Here is a 16,893-nt window from a genome sequence, read left to right as displayed (position 1 = left end):
CATTCATCCGTCGATGGCAATTCATGGGTGATTCATACGAATTTCCACTTTCTGCCCTCAGATCTCTGCTGCCTGAAGCACAGGAGGGTGTGTACTCCCTGGAAGTGCAGGCTGGGGGACAGGTGGTAGGCAGCCCACATCCAGGACCACAAGACGGCCGCACTTTCAAGGTGGGTTCCAAGGAGGGAGGAAAGTGTGTTTGCCTGATCTGAGGGTGTGCTTACACTGTCGACAAGCAAGTTACACCTCGGCTAGGGAGTCTGTCTGCCTTGCCAGGATGAGAGGACAGGTAGATGATAGTTATGGGGTTTATGAGACTATCTTAAGAAAGTTAGTATAGAGCATGTGAATGTCAGGATCTCGCTAAGTGCTTTATACTCATTAACTCAATTTTATGGGGTAGCTTTTTATTACTGATTAAAAGATTAGGAAGGAAAGAGAGGGGAAAGAAAAGAAACACTTCCTAAAATTGCACATTAAAGATATCAAGTCCTTCAGTGGTTCCCAGAACTCGGTAAGTTGATGAAAATTCACCAGGGGATGCAGTTAATGAGAGGCATTACATCTGTTTTTACAGATGAGAAACCTGAGACTCAGGGAGATTAAATAATTTGGCCGTGTTGTCAAGTTCATAAATTGTAGAGCCAGAATTTGAACCTGCGTTTAAATCCTCATTTAAATGGAAGCCCATAGAGGAGCCTCAAAGATTACCATTGGGCATCAGTGGTTCATCTTACAGAGATCATTTGGAGTATCAATGTGGTGAAGGGACTCAGGGACCCAAGTTGTACCTTCCTCTCTGCTTCACGGTTGATTTCTGCTTCTCTTTCCAATCCTCAACCGAAAGGGCATTTGCTGCTGCAATTCTCCTTCAAGCTCAGAGAGACAGCCAAAAGCAATCAGGGCAGGGTGGGGTGGGGGTGGTTTGGGGAGAGAGAGTGAGAGTTTATGAGCCAATGCTTGGGCTTATTTTAGAGGTTCCATATGCATTAATTTTACATTGGGGCTTAATGTTGTTTAGTCTACTGCCGATTTCAGATTGGTTTTATTAATACACTAAAATAATCTCTGAAAGCATAGGTTCTAGATTTTCCATAACGGGCAGTGGTTCAGCAGGGCCCCTTGCCATGGTTGTACTTCCCACAAGGAGCCTCCATTTAAGAGGGTTCCTAAGAACACAGTTCAGTTGTTAATTAATGCTCCTGTACAGCAAGTCTTCGTTTTCCAAATTCATCTCTCATACAATCTGCATTTTAATATAGGCAATTCATCTTTAGAATTTGCCATCAATTCACATTTGGCAACTTGTTTCTCCCTCCAAGGGAATCTTGTTTTCCAGAATTTTGCTTCTGCACATATGAGGCAGAAAGAAAAAAATTATTCTTTTTTATTAAGACTCGCACCACCACCTCTACAGTGTCTCAATGAATAAAACAGAAGAGAGATGGCCGGGCATGGTCCTTAATCACCATGCTGTTTTTGGTTTTGATGGCATTTCACCCCAGATAATAGTTTTCCTACTGATTAAAAGATTAGGAAGGAGAGAGAGGGGAAAGAAAAGAAACACTTCCTAAAATCGCACATTAAAGATAGCAAGTCCTTCAGTGGTTCCCAGAACTCGGTAAGTTGATGAAAAGTCACCAGGGGATGCAGTTAATGAGAGGCATTCTGAGCTGAAGGAAACCCGGTGTCTGCCTTTGTTTGGGGACTGGGGCTAGGGGAACCGTGTGTATTAAAAATTAATTCCACCTCGCCAGTCCACTCCAAAGAGCCTGCTGCAGGCACTGACAAGTTAGAACAGCTCACAGAAGGTTTATCAAGCAGCTGGTGGCTCGGCTTTGTCACTCTCATCCTCTGCTTCTCAGCTCCCCATCTTGCTGCTGCCGACCCTACTTGGGCTCAGGGATCAGCATGAGGAAAGCCAGGTTTGGAAGCTCATTAATTTTTCACTCTGTCATGTCTCTAGCTTGGTGGGTGACCAGAGGCCTGTTTCTCTTTAAAAAAGTACAGCTTTATGTCATGTCAGCTCACAGAGAAATCACGAGTGGAGCCCTTTCCGAGGTTTCCCTCTGAGCCTGCTCCACCACCCTGAGGACCCGGGAGGGATGATCAAGCTCTCTTTCCCCTGCTCTTCTGGAGGAAGGCATACAGCTGAAGGGTAGACCCTGTATTTTAAGCTGGAAATCGACGGGTGTGTTTTCTTGTGTGGTTTGGACTTAGTTGTTTCATCTGCCTCCGTTTCTAACTTCTGGGAGATGGGGCAGTAACCACTGCTCTATTTCACGAAGCTCCCATGATAAAGTCCCAGTGGGCATGACAGTGGTCTGAAAGGTGTCCTGGTGGAGGTGGAGGTCTGGGTGCAGGAGGAGGCTGGGAGAGAGGGAGTGTACATTTGGCAAGTGTGTGTGGAGCTGTGTTAATCTTTATCCTTCGGTGCCAGCAGAGACAGCTCCCAGCCTGTGAAGTCACAGCATTCTTATTTTGACCCCCAGACTGTGCATATTTTCTGTGCACTCTTTTCTAACCTTTCTGTTAGGAAGGGAGGAAACTAACCTTGATGACAGACTGCACAGATGTGTGAATCAATACGTAAAGCCCACACTTGCCCAGACACCATCAAAGTCCGTTGATTCACGATGTCTGATGAGGGCTGGTGATTAACACTGGAGTTACTCTTTAGTGACCTTCTCCCTGGGAAGGTGGACTCCTGGGGTGCTGGAAGCTGACCAAGCAAAACAGTTTGCTGTCTTGGCTTTGCAGACGGGAGGTACAGTAGGTTTGGGGAGGGAAGGCGGTCTAGGCGCCTATAAGAGGTGGGGGTGAGGGTAGCAGGATGGGGAGACTGGGTCTCCTCCTGGGTGAATCATTAGCACGTGGCTCAAACCGCGGCCAGGGCAGTCCATCCTTATGACTCTCTGTTTCTTCCCACTGGCCCTGTAATCTGGGACTAACCCATAGGATGACAGGTGATATGGAATTCCTGGAATTGTCTCCTTTTCTCCTTTGCTTCCGGGCAGTGTGTCAGTTGTCTCAGATGGGGCCTCTCCATGCATTCACAAAAATGTAAATGTCTCCTTATACCAGGCTGTGCCCAGGGATGCAACCAATGACTTAGGCCTTGCCCCTGCCTCTCTGGAACTTATAGCTAGCAAATGACGCGCTGCAGGAGGTGACCTGAGTGCCACGACCAGGCTTCCCCTGCCTGTCCCATCAATGCTGGTTTCCTCCCTGGAGAATAATGTTGCTTCTCATTCGTTGCGTCATGTTCCCCCCCACAACAGGCACCTTGCATTTTCCCGAACAAATCTCCCTTTCGTATCTTTCAAACTTCTAATTTTCATAGCTTGCAAGGTGCTGACTGATAATAATTTAAGTTGCAATCCTTTCAATTTAAATAAGCAAATTATTGTCCAGAAAAGTTAAAAAAAAAAAAACACTTTAAGACCCCAAGATATCAAGTTGCAATAAAGGAATTAAAAGGTTGGTATTTTAAAGCATGGCTTGTCTACCTTTCCTTTGGTAAAACATGCTCCTGGTATGACCGGTGGGCTGGTAGAAACAGATTTGCCCAGGTGTGAGTGATAAATGGTGCAGGGAGACACATGACCTTGTCAGAGTCCCTTGACCTCATCCATGGAAGAACTATGATAACATCTATCGTCTCTGCTTCACAGAAATATCATGAAGATGAAAAGTAGTAGAAGTGATTTGAGGAAATACAGCGACTTGCTTCCGTAGATGAACGACCTGTGAGGAATGACAGGCTTCTTGTGTATGTTTTTGTGTTGTTCTAATGAAATGCTCACCGTGATAACATTTTCTAAACAGTTTTCCAGGGCACAGACACCAATTGTTTACAAAGTTAATCCACCCAGTGGAGTTCCAGGTAAGAAATCTATTAACAAAGGAATAAATAAGAATCTCTTTACCAAAGCTATTGTAAACTCTTCGACCCTGGTAAATGGTCTCCATAAACAGGAAAATCTTACCACTTCTCTGATGTTGTTTTGAAGGTGAGTGTCAACCTCTGGTTTACTTTAAACCTGGTTTGGTTTCACCTCTGGGCACTTTTGCTCTATTAGGTCACTGATAATCAAAGGAATCCTTACGTGAAAAGAAAGAGAGACCAGCAAAATCAAACCAGGTGTTTCTGGAGAATGGAGAAAATAGATATCATCATCACTCCTAAGTTTATAATCATCCACATACTGCTGCTGCTGCTAAGTCACTTCAGTCGTGTCTGACTCTGTGTGACCCCATAGACGGCAGCCCACCAGGCTCCCCTGTCCCTGGGATTCTCCAGGCAAGAACACTGGAGTGGGTTGCCATTTCCTTCTCCAATGCATGCAAGTGAAAAGTGAAAGTGAAGTCGCTCAGTCGTGTCCGACTCTTCACAACCCCATGGACTGCAGCCTACCAGGCTCCTCCATCCGTGGGATTTTCCAGGCAAGAGTACTGGAGTGGGGTGCCGTCACCTTCTCCACACCCATGTACTAGCAAACCTTTATTGACCCTTGCTGGGAGCCAGGATCTGTTCTAAGCTTTTGGTTTATATTATCTCATTAGATCCTCATAACACCTAGTGCTATAAGAACTATTATTAGTTCCATTGTTTAAAGGCATACCCCTAACGAGTGGTCAAGCTGAGGTTTGGACCCAGACAGAATCTAGAGTGGGCCCATGTACCTTACATTGATTGTATTTTGTATTGAGCCGAGTTGGGTGCCAATTGGAAGGCCATTAACTCTGGTCCTCATCCTGGGAGTTTGTTTATGAGTTAGCGAGCACATGGATATGCAGAGACCAAGAGGACAGAAGAGAAGAGAGAACGCTAGTGGGGTTGAGGCTGGACTCAAAAGAAAGCATTGCAACTAAGGCCTGCCAAGCCTGCTTTAAAACTAAGTAGTAAACAGAGCTAGGATTACATACAATTTGCAGTCTGATTCTTGACGAATTCCTACACGTATTTTAGGTTTCTTGTTTGTTCAGGGATTCCAGATGGTATAAGTATGGGGATACAAGTTGTTCAGCTTTTACTTGTGATTGGGTCTCAATACATGAACTGATCTAGTTTCGAATGGCTCAGGAATGTCGAAATGAATATCTTACTCAATGAAGTGTCTGTACTTTTTGGCGCATGTGTGTGTATAGACACACAGATGTATGTGTTTTTTAAATTACATCCTGAAGAATACGAATTTGGCATTATTAGTCACATTATTCACAGATCTGCTCCATTCCATTCATCTCAATAATCAAGACATGATCATGTTTTATTAAAAAGAGATGTGACCTGTGAAAGTCACATGCTGTCATTTCGCTCCCCCTGTTTGGACGATAGAAGCCTTGTTAGGATGAGGGATGAGGAGGGAGCCTGTTGTGAGCAGTGTGACGCAGGGCATCAGCTGGCACTCAGATTAATCAAGGCCATTTCCCCCACCCAGTTTGAGTTCTTCACACTGTCTTTTCCACCTTCAGGGAGAACTGGTTGGAGTGGTCCCTCTGGGCCGGATCCACATGGCTGCATCTTCAAAATCACTTTCCAGACGATTACTCTCATTTCCTTTGGGAAGCCTGCCCAGAGTAGCAGCCGCGGAGATGGGGGAGATAGCGGGGACAGCAGAGATATTTTGTGAGCAGTTGATTTCCTATATGTGGTTAACAGTCCTCCACTGTAACGTGGAATCCACCCCCTACCTCCCCCAGCACGTGGTCTGGCTTGGCCATTTGTCAGCTGCTGTTGGGCTTCTTTGTTTAGAAATAAAACAAAAACTCGTGGGAATTCCTAGTTTCTATAACCTCCTATTCGTTTTTAAAATTGTGCCCATCAGTTGTAGAAATCATGCCTGCCAAAGCCAGGAAACTGATCATTTAGCCCTAATGAAATGAAGGTGAGTTATTTTGCTAGATGGCAACAGTAGTAGAGACCTTCAGACTCTACGTGCTGTGCTGTGATTAGCTGCTCAGTCACGTCCAATTCTTTGCAACCCCAACCCCATGGACTGTAGCCCACTGGGCTCCCCACAGGGCTCCTCTGTCCACGGTGATTCTCCAGGCAAGAATACTGAAGTGGGTTGCCATGCCCTCCTCCAGGGGATCTTCCCAACCCAGGGACTGAACCCAGGTCTCCTGGATTGCAGGGAGATTCTTTACTGTCTGAGCCACCAGGGAAATCCAAGAATACTGGAGTGGGTAACTTATCCCTTCTCCAGGGGATCTTCCCGACCAAGAAATTGAACCAGGTTCTCCTGCATTGCAGGCAGATTCTTTACCAGCCAAGCTACCAGGGAAGCCCTAGGCTTCCGCCAATCCCATGACCTTTGTCTAAGTCGACTAACTTCCCACTCATTGTACTCTTTCTCTGGTCAAGTGCCTGCCGTACTTCCTGGAAGTTTTCCATTGTTTTAGGACCAGTCATCCAATGACTGCAGCTAAAATCACTTCCTATTAATAAAACATGTGCACAGTATGTCAGGAGCATTACTTCTTGGTCATGTTCTTTTTTTGGCCTTAAGTGTAGCCATGAAGAAATTCAAAGTCCTCTGAAGTCAGTGGCCTCATGAGCCCTATAGGTGCCCTTCTCTCTTCTAATTTTGAGGTTTTGTCTAGTTAACCAGCACCTTTCTTATCTCTTAGCATTGTGATACTGGAAGATGACAGCCTTAATGGTTAAATTCTATCATTATTTAGAAGGCATACTCTTGCAGGTTGTGGGATTGTGTGGTGAACTTGAACTGCATTGCCTTGCTATGTTTGCTTCAAACCTTGCTTCATGCCGTTCCACAGATCTGAATCTAGGTGTTTTTCAACTGGAGGAAGTCAGCTCAAGTAGCATCTGGTATGGGTCCCAGAATGTTTCTGAGAAGGGGCTGTTCTAGATTTCTTTCCCAGGTCCTCTGAGCAGAGAAGTTGGGGGTAGTGCTGAGAGTGCCCTTGATGAAAAGGGTTGTTGATGCCTGCTCCCCTATTCCTACAAACTCAAAAGAGGCGAGTATCAGGGGAAAACTTGCTACCCAATGGAAATCTCTGCAAATTGGATAGAGCAGACCCAGCTGAGCAAGTCATCCTCATCAGTGAGCAAGGCAGTGCCAACTGTCTGTGGATCCCCATTTTGCCTGATGTTTGAACATAAGTATTTTTGTTGAATGAATACTATGTGCAGTGGCTCATTCTTTAAGCCAGGGCTCTGTTGCTCTCTCGTGTCCTTCTTTCTGACTTCCTACCCGATCAGTTCATCCGTGACATTTATCTTTTGTACTCTGAGATACAGAAAAAAGTTTAGTATTTTTGAATATCCATCCAGATCGTGTGATATGAGCCTTCTCTTATCACATGTGTCCAGAGGAAAGTCACATGGAACACTCCCAAAGAATATTATTCTTAAATCCCGTGTAGGTGAGTGGTCTATACACAGCCAAGAGGGGAACAAGGCGGTGTATTTCAGCAGGCCCTCCCTCCCTTCCTCCATCCCTCCCTCCCGGGGACTGAGGAAGCTCTGCTACTCCTTCTGCTCCATACCAACCTGATAAAGTCTGCAGTGGCAATGGTTGATTGTTTTTGCTTCTTTGATTGATGACTGGGTCGTACTTGGTGATCCTTTCCTGTTGTACAATTTATAAAACTGTGTTAGAATTCTGAGTCATGACCAGTTTGGCCATTTTGAGTAGAGATAACTGAAAACGAAATACAGTGTATGTTATATATTTAGAGTGTGAGCTGAATAGGTTAATTAAAAAAAATTTTTTTGAAACAGGAAAGCTAATACATGTGTATGGCTGGATTATCACTGGAAGGTCAGAAACCTTTGATTTTGATGCTGAGTACATTGATAGGTAAGTGTGTGCTTGTTTCTGTGTTCGACCTGTTACAGATACGCAGGATTGCTCCCTGAGACCGGCTTCCTTGAGAGCAATAAATTGTGAGCAGTTGGCACAGAACTGCTATTTTCCTCTTTGCAGTTTATGGTCCCTGGTGAGCTGGGCTTCAGCAAACTTGGCTAATGTAATTGCAACTGGTCGATTAAGTTGGTCCATTTATTCACTGACAACTAGTCACTCTGGGCACAGTGTGAGTTGGACTGTAATTGCATCTGTGGATTTTCTTTCTTGATTCTTCCCCTTTTCCCTCTTGTTTCTCAAGCTGGAATAAATCCTTTATAACCATGTGTGAACCTGACCACTGTAACATCCTTGTTTGTTATCCATCTGTATATTTAGAAATTCTGTTAGTGTGATCAGACAAAAATGTGGAAAATGTACAGAAAGCCATTGAGCTATTTTTAAAATTTATTTTATTGCAGTCTAGTTGATTTACAATGTGTTAATTTCTGCTGTACAGCAAAGTGATTCAGTTTTATGTCTATCTCTCTCTCTCTCTATATATATATATATATACATTCTTTTTCATATTATTTTCCATTATGGTTTATCACAGGACACTGAATATATTTCCCTGTGCTATACAGTATGACCTTATTGTTTATCCATCCTATTAGTATATGTAATAGTTTGCATCTGTTAATCCCAAGCTCCTGATCCTGTCTTCCTCCTCTTCTCCTCCCCCTTAGCAACCGCAAGTCTGTTCTCTATGTCTGTGAGTCTTTCTGTTTTGAAGATAAGTTCATTTGCATCATATTCTAGTTTCCACATATGAGTGATGTCATATGGTGTTTGTGCAAGCAATTGAGTTTTTAATATTTTGGGGGAATGATTAGGGCTTCTCTAGTAGCTTCGTGGTAAAGAATCTGCCTGCCAAGCAGGAGACATGGGTTTGATCCCTGGGTCAGGAAGATCCCTTGGAGAAGGAAACAGCAACCCACTCCAATATTCTTGTCTGGGTGATTTGATGGACAGAGGACCTTGGTGGGCTTGCAAAGGGTTGGGTACGTAGGATGCCGATGTGACTTTTTTCATTGGAGACTTTTAAAATGGAAAGTGAATTGAGATGTTCGTGAGAACCTCTAAGCAACTGTGGTTACTCAGCATGAAGCAGTTAGAGTGAGGGTTTATAAGGTAGAAGGACCACAGCCTCATGAGATGCTCTGCTGAGGGACGCCACATAGTATGTCTAATTTTTCCTCTACCCCTTGGATAGAGTGGGGGAATCCTCATGTTCTGCTACAAATCTTTGATTTTGAAGTTGACTGCTTTCAGGATCTACATTTCTGGCGTAAAATAATGGTCAGGGAATTCCCGGGCAGCCCAGTGGTTAGGACTCGGCACTTTTCACTGCTATGGCCACAGTTGATCCCTAGTTAGGGAGCTAAGATACAGCAAGCTAGGCTGCGGCCTAATAATAATAATAAAATAGTCAACTTGTCTTGAATGGAAATTACTCTTCCCATGGAGGCTTGAGGCCCCAAGTACATCCCTGACGGTATGCCATACTCAGTACTTGGTCCCATCGCAGCCTTGGTCTGGGATACTGTTTGGGAGGAACACAGGTGTACACTCCTCAGTGGCTCTGTGTAGACCCAGTATAGTCAAGGAGGAGATGATGATGATTTTTCTGGAAGGGGCAGTGCTCCCTCACTGGTGTGAAAGTATGGGCCACAGATGAGTGTTGTGCATCCTGCCCTAGGGTTGAGGGTCTGATTTAGCATCTCCTCTGGGGACAGTCCCCAGCCACCTGCACTAATGCCCCATAAGTTAAGAGATGAATGTTCACAATAGTGTTTCCTCTGAGTTTTTCCAGAAATGTTTGCAGAGAGCACTCCCTCTTGACTTGTGTCTGTTGTTCCCCTTTTGTATCCAGTCCACTGATTTTGGAAGCTCAGGGAGACAAATGGATCACTCCTTGCTCTCTTGTAAACAGACAGACGGGATCCCGGTGAGTATCTTTCTTGCCAATATCTATGTTTTTAGGCTCTCCCACGTGGGCATAGCACACACATAAACATCTATTTTTAATTTAAAGCACCCATGCCTGTTGACTGCCTCATCTTTAGACTTCCTAGAAATGGCACAGTCATCGATTCACAATGCAACCTGAAGTGGGTTCAGAAAGCTTTCTTGAAAAGACAGGTAGCTAATAATAAGTGCTTACTGCATGAACACTTTCACATTGAAGGCAGCCAATAACCTTGTAAGTACATACAGCTCTTAGTCTCACTTTACAGATTTGGGAGCTGAGGCACAGAGAGGTTAAGTAATTGCCCAGAGTCTCACTACGAGCAAGTGGCAGAGCTGGGATTTGAACCTGGGTCCACTTACTAGCCTCTGGAGTTCATCCTGTTAACCACTGTACTATATCCAGAGTTCATCCTCTCACCCACTGTACTGTATCGACTAGCCAGAGGAAAAAAACACTAAAGTTTCAGTTGTTCAATTGTTTATTTATTACAAGGAAAATTTAGAAAATGAGTATCTATGTGCTTACTTTTGAGATAATCAACATTTTTCTGGCTTTTTCAAATCACTTGGGACTGAGTGGGTTAACCTTCTGTACCCTATGACTTACCTTTTTGGGACTAGTGTTTAGAAGAGGCAAATTGTATAATGTGATTTCTTCCTGGTATCTTCCATTGGTTTGCTCAGAATTTTCCTGTTTCAGGTTCAAACTTGCTAATAGACTTTTTTTGGGGGGAGGGTGATAATGATCTTGCTGTCCTTGTCATAAAACAGACTTTGGAAAGAAAGAACCCAATGGAGGTAAGGAGTACGTTAAATTTTGTCTCTCACACTATGTGTTTGACTGGTAGTGTATGTATTGATGATAACTCTAGTTATAATTTTATTTTGTTTTATAACTTTCCTGGGTAAAGAACCAGAGCTTCTGAAGTGAATTGCCAGGTAATTCTTATCTCTTACCTTTTCCTGTTTTTCCCTAGCTATCCTATTCAGGAAGACCATGGTCTTGGGACTCTGCAATGTCGTGTGGAAGGCAACTACATTGGTCTGTTTGAGAAGTAACAGAATTTTAAAGTCTTATCCATCTGTGTCTCTGTGTCCAGAAAAAAACTATTTCAAGAATTGGTTCTCTTGAGAATGATACTAATAATTACCATTTGTTGAGAATTCTCTGGGAGACGCTCTAGGAAGCAGCTTAAATATAAACTAAATTAATCCTCACACATGCACCTGTGAGGCTGGTGGGATTGTTCTTGCTTTGTAGGAAAGAAAGTTGAAGCTAGTAACCAGTGGAGCAGGATTTATCCTTCTTGGTCTAACTCCAAGCCAGTTCTTAGCTGCTCTATTGCTATTACATTTATCCTTGTATTGTTAGACGTCGCCACTGCTGATGCAATGCGAGTCTGGAACGTGTTTATTTCGAGCACTGTTAGAGACGTTAAGGTGCGGGTGGTACCTTGGTGATCGCTGGACTTCTTGCTTTATGATAGCGATGTCCTGGCCCATGTAGTTCATGCAGGTTCCTGTATTGATGCTTATTTCTGTTTGTTACAGGCTCCCAGAATGTTAGTTTCTCAGTATTTAACAAAGGAAAGTAAGTAACTGGGAGGAAGCAAATTTATTTTTATCTTACATTATCTACTCTCTTGTCTTGCTTAGTTTTCTTTAACCTTTTATAATGGAAAATTTCAAATGTATACAAACAGTAGTGTAATAAATCTCCAGGTACCTACTTGATTCTTTTTTTACACCTGAGTGAATATAACTGTGTCCTGTGCACTCATCTTGAAGTGACATAAATGTTTCAATGGGATAAAGATACAGAATTTGGGGAATTACTTAAGTAATCTCATAATACTGGAATTTTATTTTATTTTTTTTAATTTTTTTAATGGAATTTTAAAACAGTACATAGTTCCATAAAGTGCTTTGTGTCATTCCAAGAAATGACTTCTTTAAGATGGAAGGGGTCCAGATTTTATAGAACTCTGGAGAGAGAAATGTGGAGTCTGGATTTCTGCTTGCCTTACCTCATATTCTGACACTATGTACTTTTCAGTGTTTCCTGAAAAGGGCATTGCCTAGCTGATATTAATTTCATTGTGAAGATAATAACACATGACCTACAGCTACTCAGCTCAACATAGGGAGATTTGCTCTTTGTGTCTCTGACTCTTTTTTAGGAAGGAATAAAACTAGCATCTATTGACTACCTCCCACGGGCCAATTCCACACCAAGCCCTTTCACATTCATTATTCCGTTTAATGCTAGTCACACTCTGTAAAGTAGGTATTATTATTCCCATGTAATTTTATAGATCAGAAAACAAACTTTGCCCCATTGGTATTCTCTAGTCATCAAAAGGAGCCGGTATCTAAACAGTTTTAAAGATCACTAAAAGTTAGTGATCTTCTTTCAAGCAATCTAAAAAATGAAATCCCAGATGCAATTTTCATCCAAAACACAATTTTGTGGGTTTTTTTTTTCTTTTTTTCTTTTTTTGGAGGTCAGTGATACACAAGGATGCATGGCTGGTCAGTGCGAAGCAAGACCTTTTTCTGTACCAGACGTACTCAGGTACCATTTTCCTTCACGGTATTTCTCCCCCCTTCCCTCACACCACCCTGGACCTTGAACTCTCTCTGACTTCCTCTGGCCATTTCTCTATGATCATTAACACCTAAAGCTTTCCCTGCAGTCATTGATGGCCCTTTGGTTTTGTGTGAGAATAAGTTCCTTGATGAGTGTTGACTTTATTTACTATATTAACTTTTTGAATATTAAATTTAATATTTATCTATTAATTATTGAAATTAAATTCAAAGTAAAATTAAAATATTAGAAGAGGCTTGGTCATGGATTTTTATACAAAATCTAGGGATATAGACTGAGTAAAAGAAAGGGGAATCATCCTTATTGTATGTTCTAAAAGAATAACAGAAAAGAGATGGCGCTGAAAAATCTAAAAGCACATCTTTGTAGTTATTTTAGCATCTTACCTCTGAGTATTCATGCAAGGATTTATGATTTGCTGATACAGATGCGAAGTTTGTGTTGCTATCTGATGAGTATACAAAAAAAACCAAAATCTGAAAAACTGGAAACTTGCATGAAATTGTGAACTCAGTCTAGGACTAGAAAGCTGACTCCTGAAAGTGAGTGCTAGCTTCTCAAGTTGAGTACAATCTCAAAACCACTGAAAAGTTGTGAGGCTGATTCAAATCCCAGAGGCAGCAGAAATCTACCTTTGCCAAAAGTGCAAGAAATTTCCTAAGTGAAGGGGTCGATGCCATTCACTCTGTAGGTGGCCTACCTCTGTCAAAGCTGGATTTTGACCCTTGCTTTTGTTTTGGAGTGGTAACCACTCATAATTAGCCTCTTTGTACCTTCAATTAATGAGAGAACATGACTACTTGTTCGCTTTGAGGGGATGAAACTTAGAACTCTCAAAGTTTGATCATAGGAGGGGAAAAGATCAGAAAAAGTTAAATTCCTGGGGACTTGTGGCATATGACAGTGTAACTCATTCTTTTGCTTAGAGCAAATCACAGACTCATATGTGTAAACTGAGACCTTGACCAATGCATGCGGAGTTGAGGTCTCTATAAAGTATAACCTATTGTTCTGTGATGTATAAATAGGGTCCTTGAAGTGAGGAGACAGATGTCCTAAGAAAGCCTCATGGTATGCAGGGATTTTTGCTGACAGCATGAGCAACCATGGGGAAACTCATGGGAAAAGCTGCAATTCCCACTCTTTTTAAATATTGATCCTGTATAGTGGCTCAGACGGTAAAGAATCTGCCTGCAGTGCAGGAGACACAAGAGATGTGGGTTCGATCCTTGGGTTGGGAAGATCCCCTGGAGAAGGATATGGCAATCCACTCCAGTATTCTTGCCTGGAAAATCCCATGGACAGAGGAACCTAGCGGGCTACAGTCCATGGGGTCACAAAGAATTCGATAGGACTTAGTGACTCAACAGCAGCAACATGATTATATTATTATTCGGGTCACATCCTGGATTATATTTGGAAACTTACTTTTCTTTTCCTCTTGCAGAAATACTGTCTGTGTTTCCAGAAACTGGGAGCCTTGGGGGAAGAACAGACATCACAATTATAGGAGACTTCTTTGACAACCCTGCTCAGGTTACCATTGCAGGTAAGTTGAAATGACTGAAAAGAGTTCATACTTGAATGCTGTAGGATATTATATATCTCTTTTGGCCTGGAGAGGGTGGAAGGGAAGCAATCTTTGCCTCTTCTGACTCCTCCTGGGACCCTGTTCCACGGTCTTTGTCCTATGTTTGGTTGAGACTGGGAAAAGGAGGGGATTTTGGCCTTGCAGCTCTGCAAACATGTAACAGAATGCCCTGTTGCAGATACACTCACAAATCAGAGCAAGTCCCTTTGGTGTCCCCATCTGGGGAGGGAAGAGAAGCAAGGGCACAGCTCCTCTTCACAAAAGTATTTCTTTTAAGGGCTTCCCTGGCGGCTCAGATGGTAAAGAACCTGTCTGCATTGCAGGAGACCAGGGCTCAATCCCTGAGTTGGGAAGATCCCTTGGAGAAGGGAATGGTTACCCACTCCAGTATTCTTCCCTGAAGAATTCCATGGATAGAGAAGCCTGGTGGGCTACAGTCCATGGGGTCCCAAAGAGTGGGACATGACTGAGTGACTAACATTTTCACTTTATTCACTTCTCACTCCTTCTAAAAGGCAACCTTACTCCCTCCTCCTTAGCCCTGTTTGTAGGAATAAGCAGGAGTGGGTGGGCATTTGTTACACCAATTCTTCTGGAATGCCCCCTGGGCAAATGCTTTTGTGGAACCTGCCTAGAATCCTTTGTTCTGCCTGATGGGATGCTCTTCTAGCTGGTGACACCAAGGATACTGGACGATGTTTTCACACTCTCCTGTCACAGTTCCCTTCCCTAGCTTGGTCATCTCCAGGGAACGGCATGGCTAACATTGCTTTCTTCCTGATTGTTCTAAGTGGCCTGTGTTCCACTGCTCTGCATTCTCTCTTTCTTGCCTCCTCCCACAACTTTCTCGCTACTCTCCACTTCCGGCCTTTTGCCCTGCAACAGGAGCCTGTCTACTTTAGTGTGGTCCTCTGGCCACATCTGTATCTCCACTGATATTGCTACTGAGATCTGAATCTAATTTAAATTCCCCCTCAGGCATTCCGTGTGATATTAGACATGTGTCTCCCAGGAGGATTGAGTGTACCACCAGGGCCCCGAGTAAAGGTGCAAGGCTCTCTGCTCCTCAGGCAGGTAAGGAAGTCGCCACGGTGACATTTTTTAACCACAAGGGGCAGGAAGTGGAAAGGAAGGCGTTTGAATCTGATCTCAGCTGTTTGATTGGCTGCTCAGTGAGTCCTGCATCATGGATCAGAGCTTTTCTTTCAGAGGTATTCTTAGCTTTACTCAGATGCTTGACAACACCCGGGACTCCTAGCCCCAGGCGACTGAATGGCCAGTGGGTTCAGTGGAAACCACAATCCAGGAAGTGTAACTGCCATCAAGATGTTCCCATAGTGATTGGTGGAAAAGCCTGAGCTGCCTCCTCCATGCTCTGGGTCAGTTGCACTCCAGTTCATGCTCTAAGAAGACAGAGCAACAGACTGCTTCTTCTTTGCTCATAGGACGGTTAGATGAGGCAGAGAGTGGGGTGTAATGGGGTGCATTTAAATGTTGTTTCTTTGCTGTTGTGAGCAGCTGTCTGTTACTCTGAAAAGTAGAGCTGTATTGTGATGGGGCCACCAGAAACAGAGGGGGCAGGGGGGCAGGTTCCACTGGTCCTTTTTCACTATTTATTTATTTTTGGCTGGATCTTCATTGCTGCACATGAGCTTTCTTCGTTGTAGCGCACGGGCTTCTCACTGTAGTGGCTTCTCTCGTGAAGCACAGGCTCTAGACGCATGGGCTTCAGTAGTTGTGGCACACTGGCTTAGTTGCCCCATGGCATGTGGGATCTTCTCGGACCAAGGATCGAACCCATGTATCCTGAATTGCAAGGCGGATTCTTAACCACTGGACCACCAGGAAAGTCCACCTTCTGTGTTTAAACCTCCTACCCCATGTCTACAAATTGCAAGTGCACCAGGGAAGCACTTTTCTGGGAAGTGTTAGAACAGGATCTCAGGTGTAGTTAGGGATGAAGGGTAGTTGGTGTCTGGAGTCCTACATGCCCCACAGGGGCTGACTTCACAGTTAAAAGCACAGGCAGGGGAGTTCATCTCCTGAGTCTCATCGAGGGGAAAACTTTCTAAAGAAAGGCCATTCGGGTGTAAAAACTCATTCAAAGCTTAGGCTGGGCATTCTCCAGGTCCCTGATCTGTGGTCTTTACTCAAGGAAAGCTCTAATCCAAGGTAACAAATGACTATATGAAGCAAGTGATGGAGAAAATGTGAGTCTGAATTCAGGGAATAGAGAGTCTGATTCCTATCACAGCGGTTCCTGCTGGAAGCTACCAGGGTCGTGGTAGGGGAATTTCCTGAGTGCTGCTGATTTTTTTAACTTGAGGAAGTAATTTTTATTGCATTTCTAGGCTTCCTTATTACATTTAGCAGGCAAGTTTGAAGAATGTTGCTCTAAAATAAGATCAAAAGAGTTTAAAGTGTACATTATAAATAAAATGTATATAGAAAACACAATGTGGCAGTTCTGGATGGTTGTCAGTGTCCTTTATACAATGCTTTTGGAATTTCTTTTATGGAAGAGTAGCAGGGGTGGGGTGGACAGGCAGCTGTTAACATTCGATCGTTAGCTCTAGACAGGCAGATCACAGTCTCCTCCCCAGGGCCCTCCAGGCTGTCTGGTCTCAGGCTGGCGGGTGAGCTGGGGGTCTCAGGGACAGGATGAGGGCTGTGTCCTGCAAAGCTCCCAAGCCCTCACCCCAGCCTCCCATTGACCGGCGCAGGTCTTGAGTCAAGGACGACTTCTCCCCTTATCTTTGCCTCTGCGACCTAATGGCGACAGGGGTCTCCATGGGTTGCAGTTCATGGGATGCAGCCCCGATTTGGGCGGCCTGAGGATC

General features: G+C 43.8%; 1 protein-coding gene across 1 annotated transcript in view; it reads left to right on the top strand.

The window, feature by feature from the left end:
• PKHD1 (PKHD1, fibrocystin/polyductin) overlaps window positions 1-16,893 on the top strand; it is a 443,492-nt gene that overhangs the window by 11,603 nt on the left and 414,996 nt on the right. The window contains 9 exon segments of the mRNA XM_027525460.1: window positions 62-170; window positions 3,829-3,886; window positions 7,754-7,832; window positions 9,754-9,828; window positions 10,829-10,893; window positions 11,403-11,442; window positions 12,356-12,426; window positions 13,910-14,011; window positions 15,032-15,127. Coding sequence (XP_027381261.1) covers window positions 62-170; window positions 3,829-3,886; window positions 7,754-7,832; window positions 9,754-9,828; window positions 10,829-10,893; window positions 11,403-11,442; window positions 12,356-12,426; window positions 13,910-14,011; window positions 15,032-15,127 — 695 coding nt within the window.

Source organism: Bos indicus x Bos taurus, chromosome 23, assembly GCF_003369695.1.
Source record: "Bos indicus x Bos taurus breed Angus x Brahman F1 hybrid chromosome 23, Bos_hybrid_MaternalHap_v2.0, whole genome shotgun sequence".
Lineage (NCBI taxonomy): Eukaryota > Metazoa > Chordata > Mammalia > Artiodactyla > Bovidae > Bos > Bos indicus x Bos taurus.
This window is presented reverse-complemented; position numbering and strand designations above follow the sequence as displayed.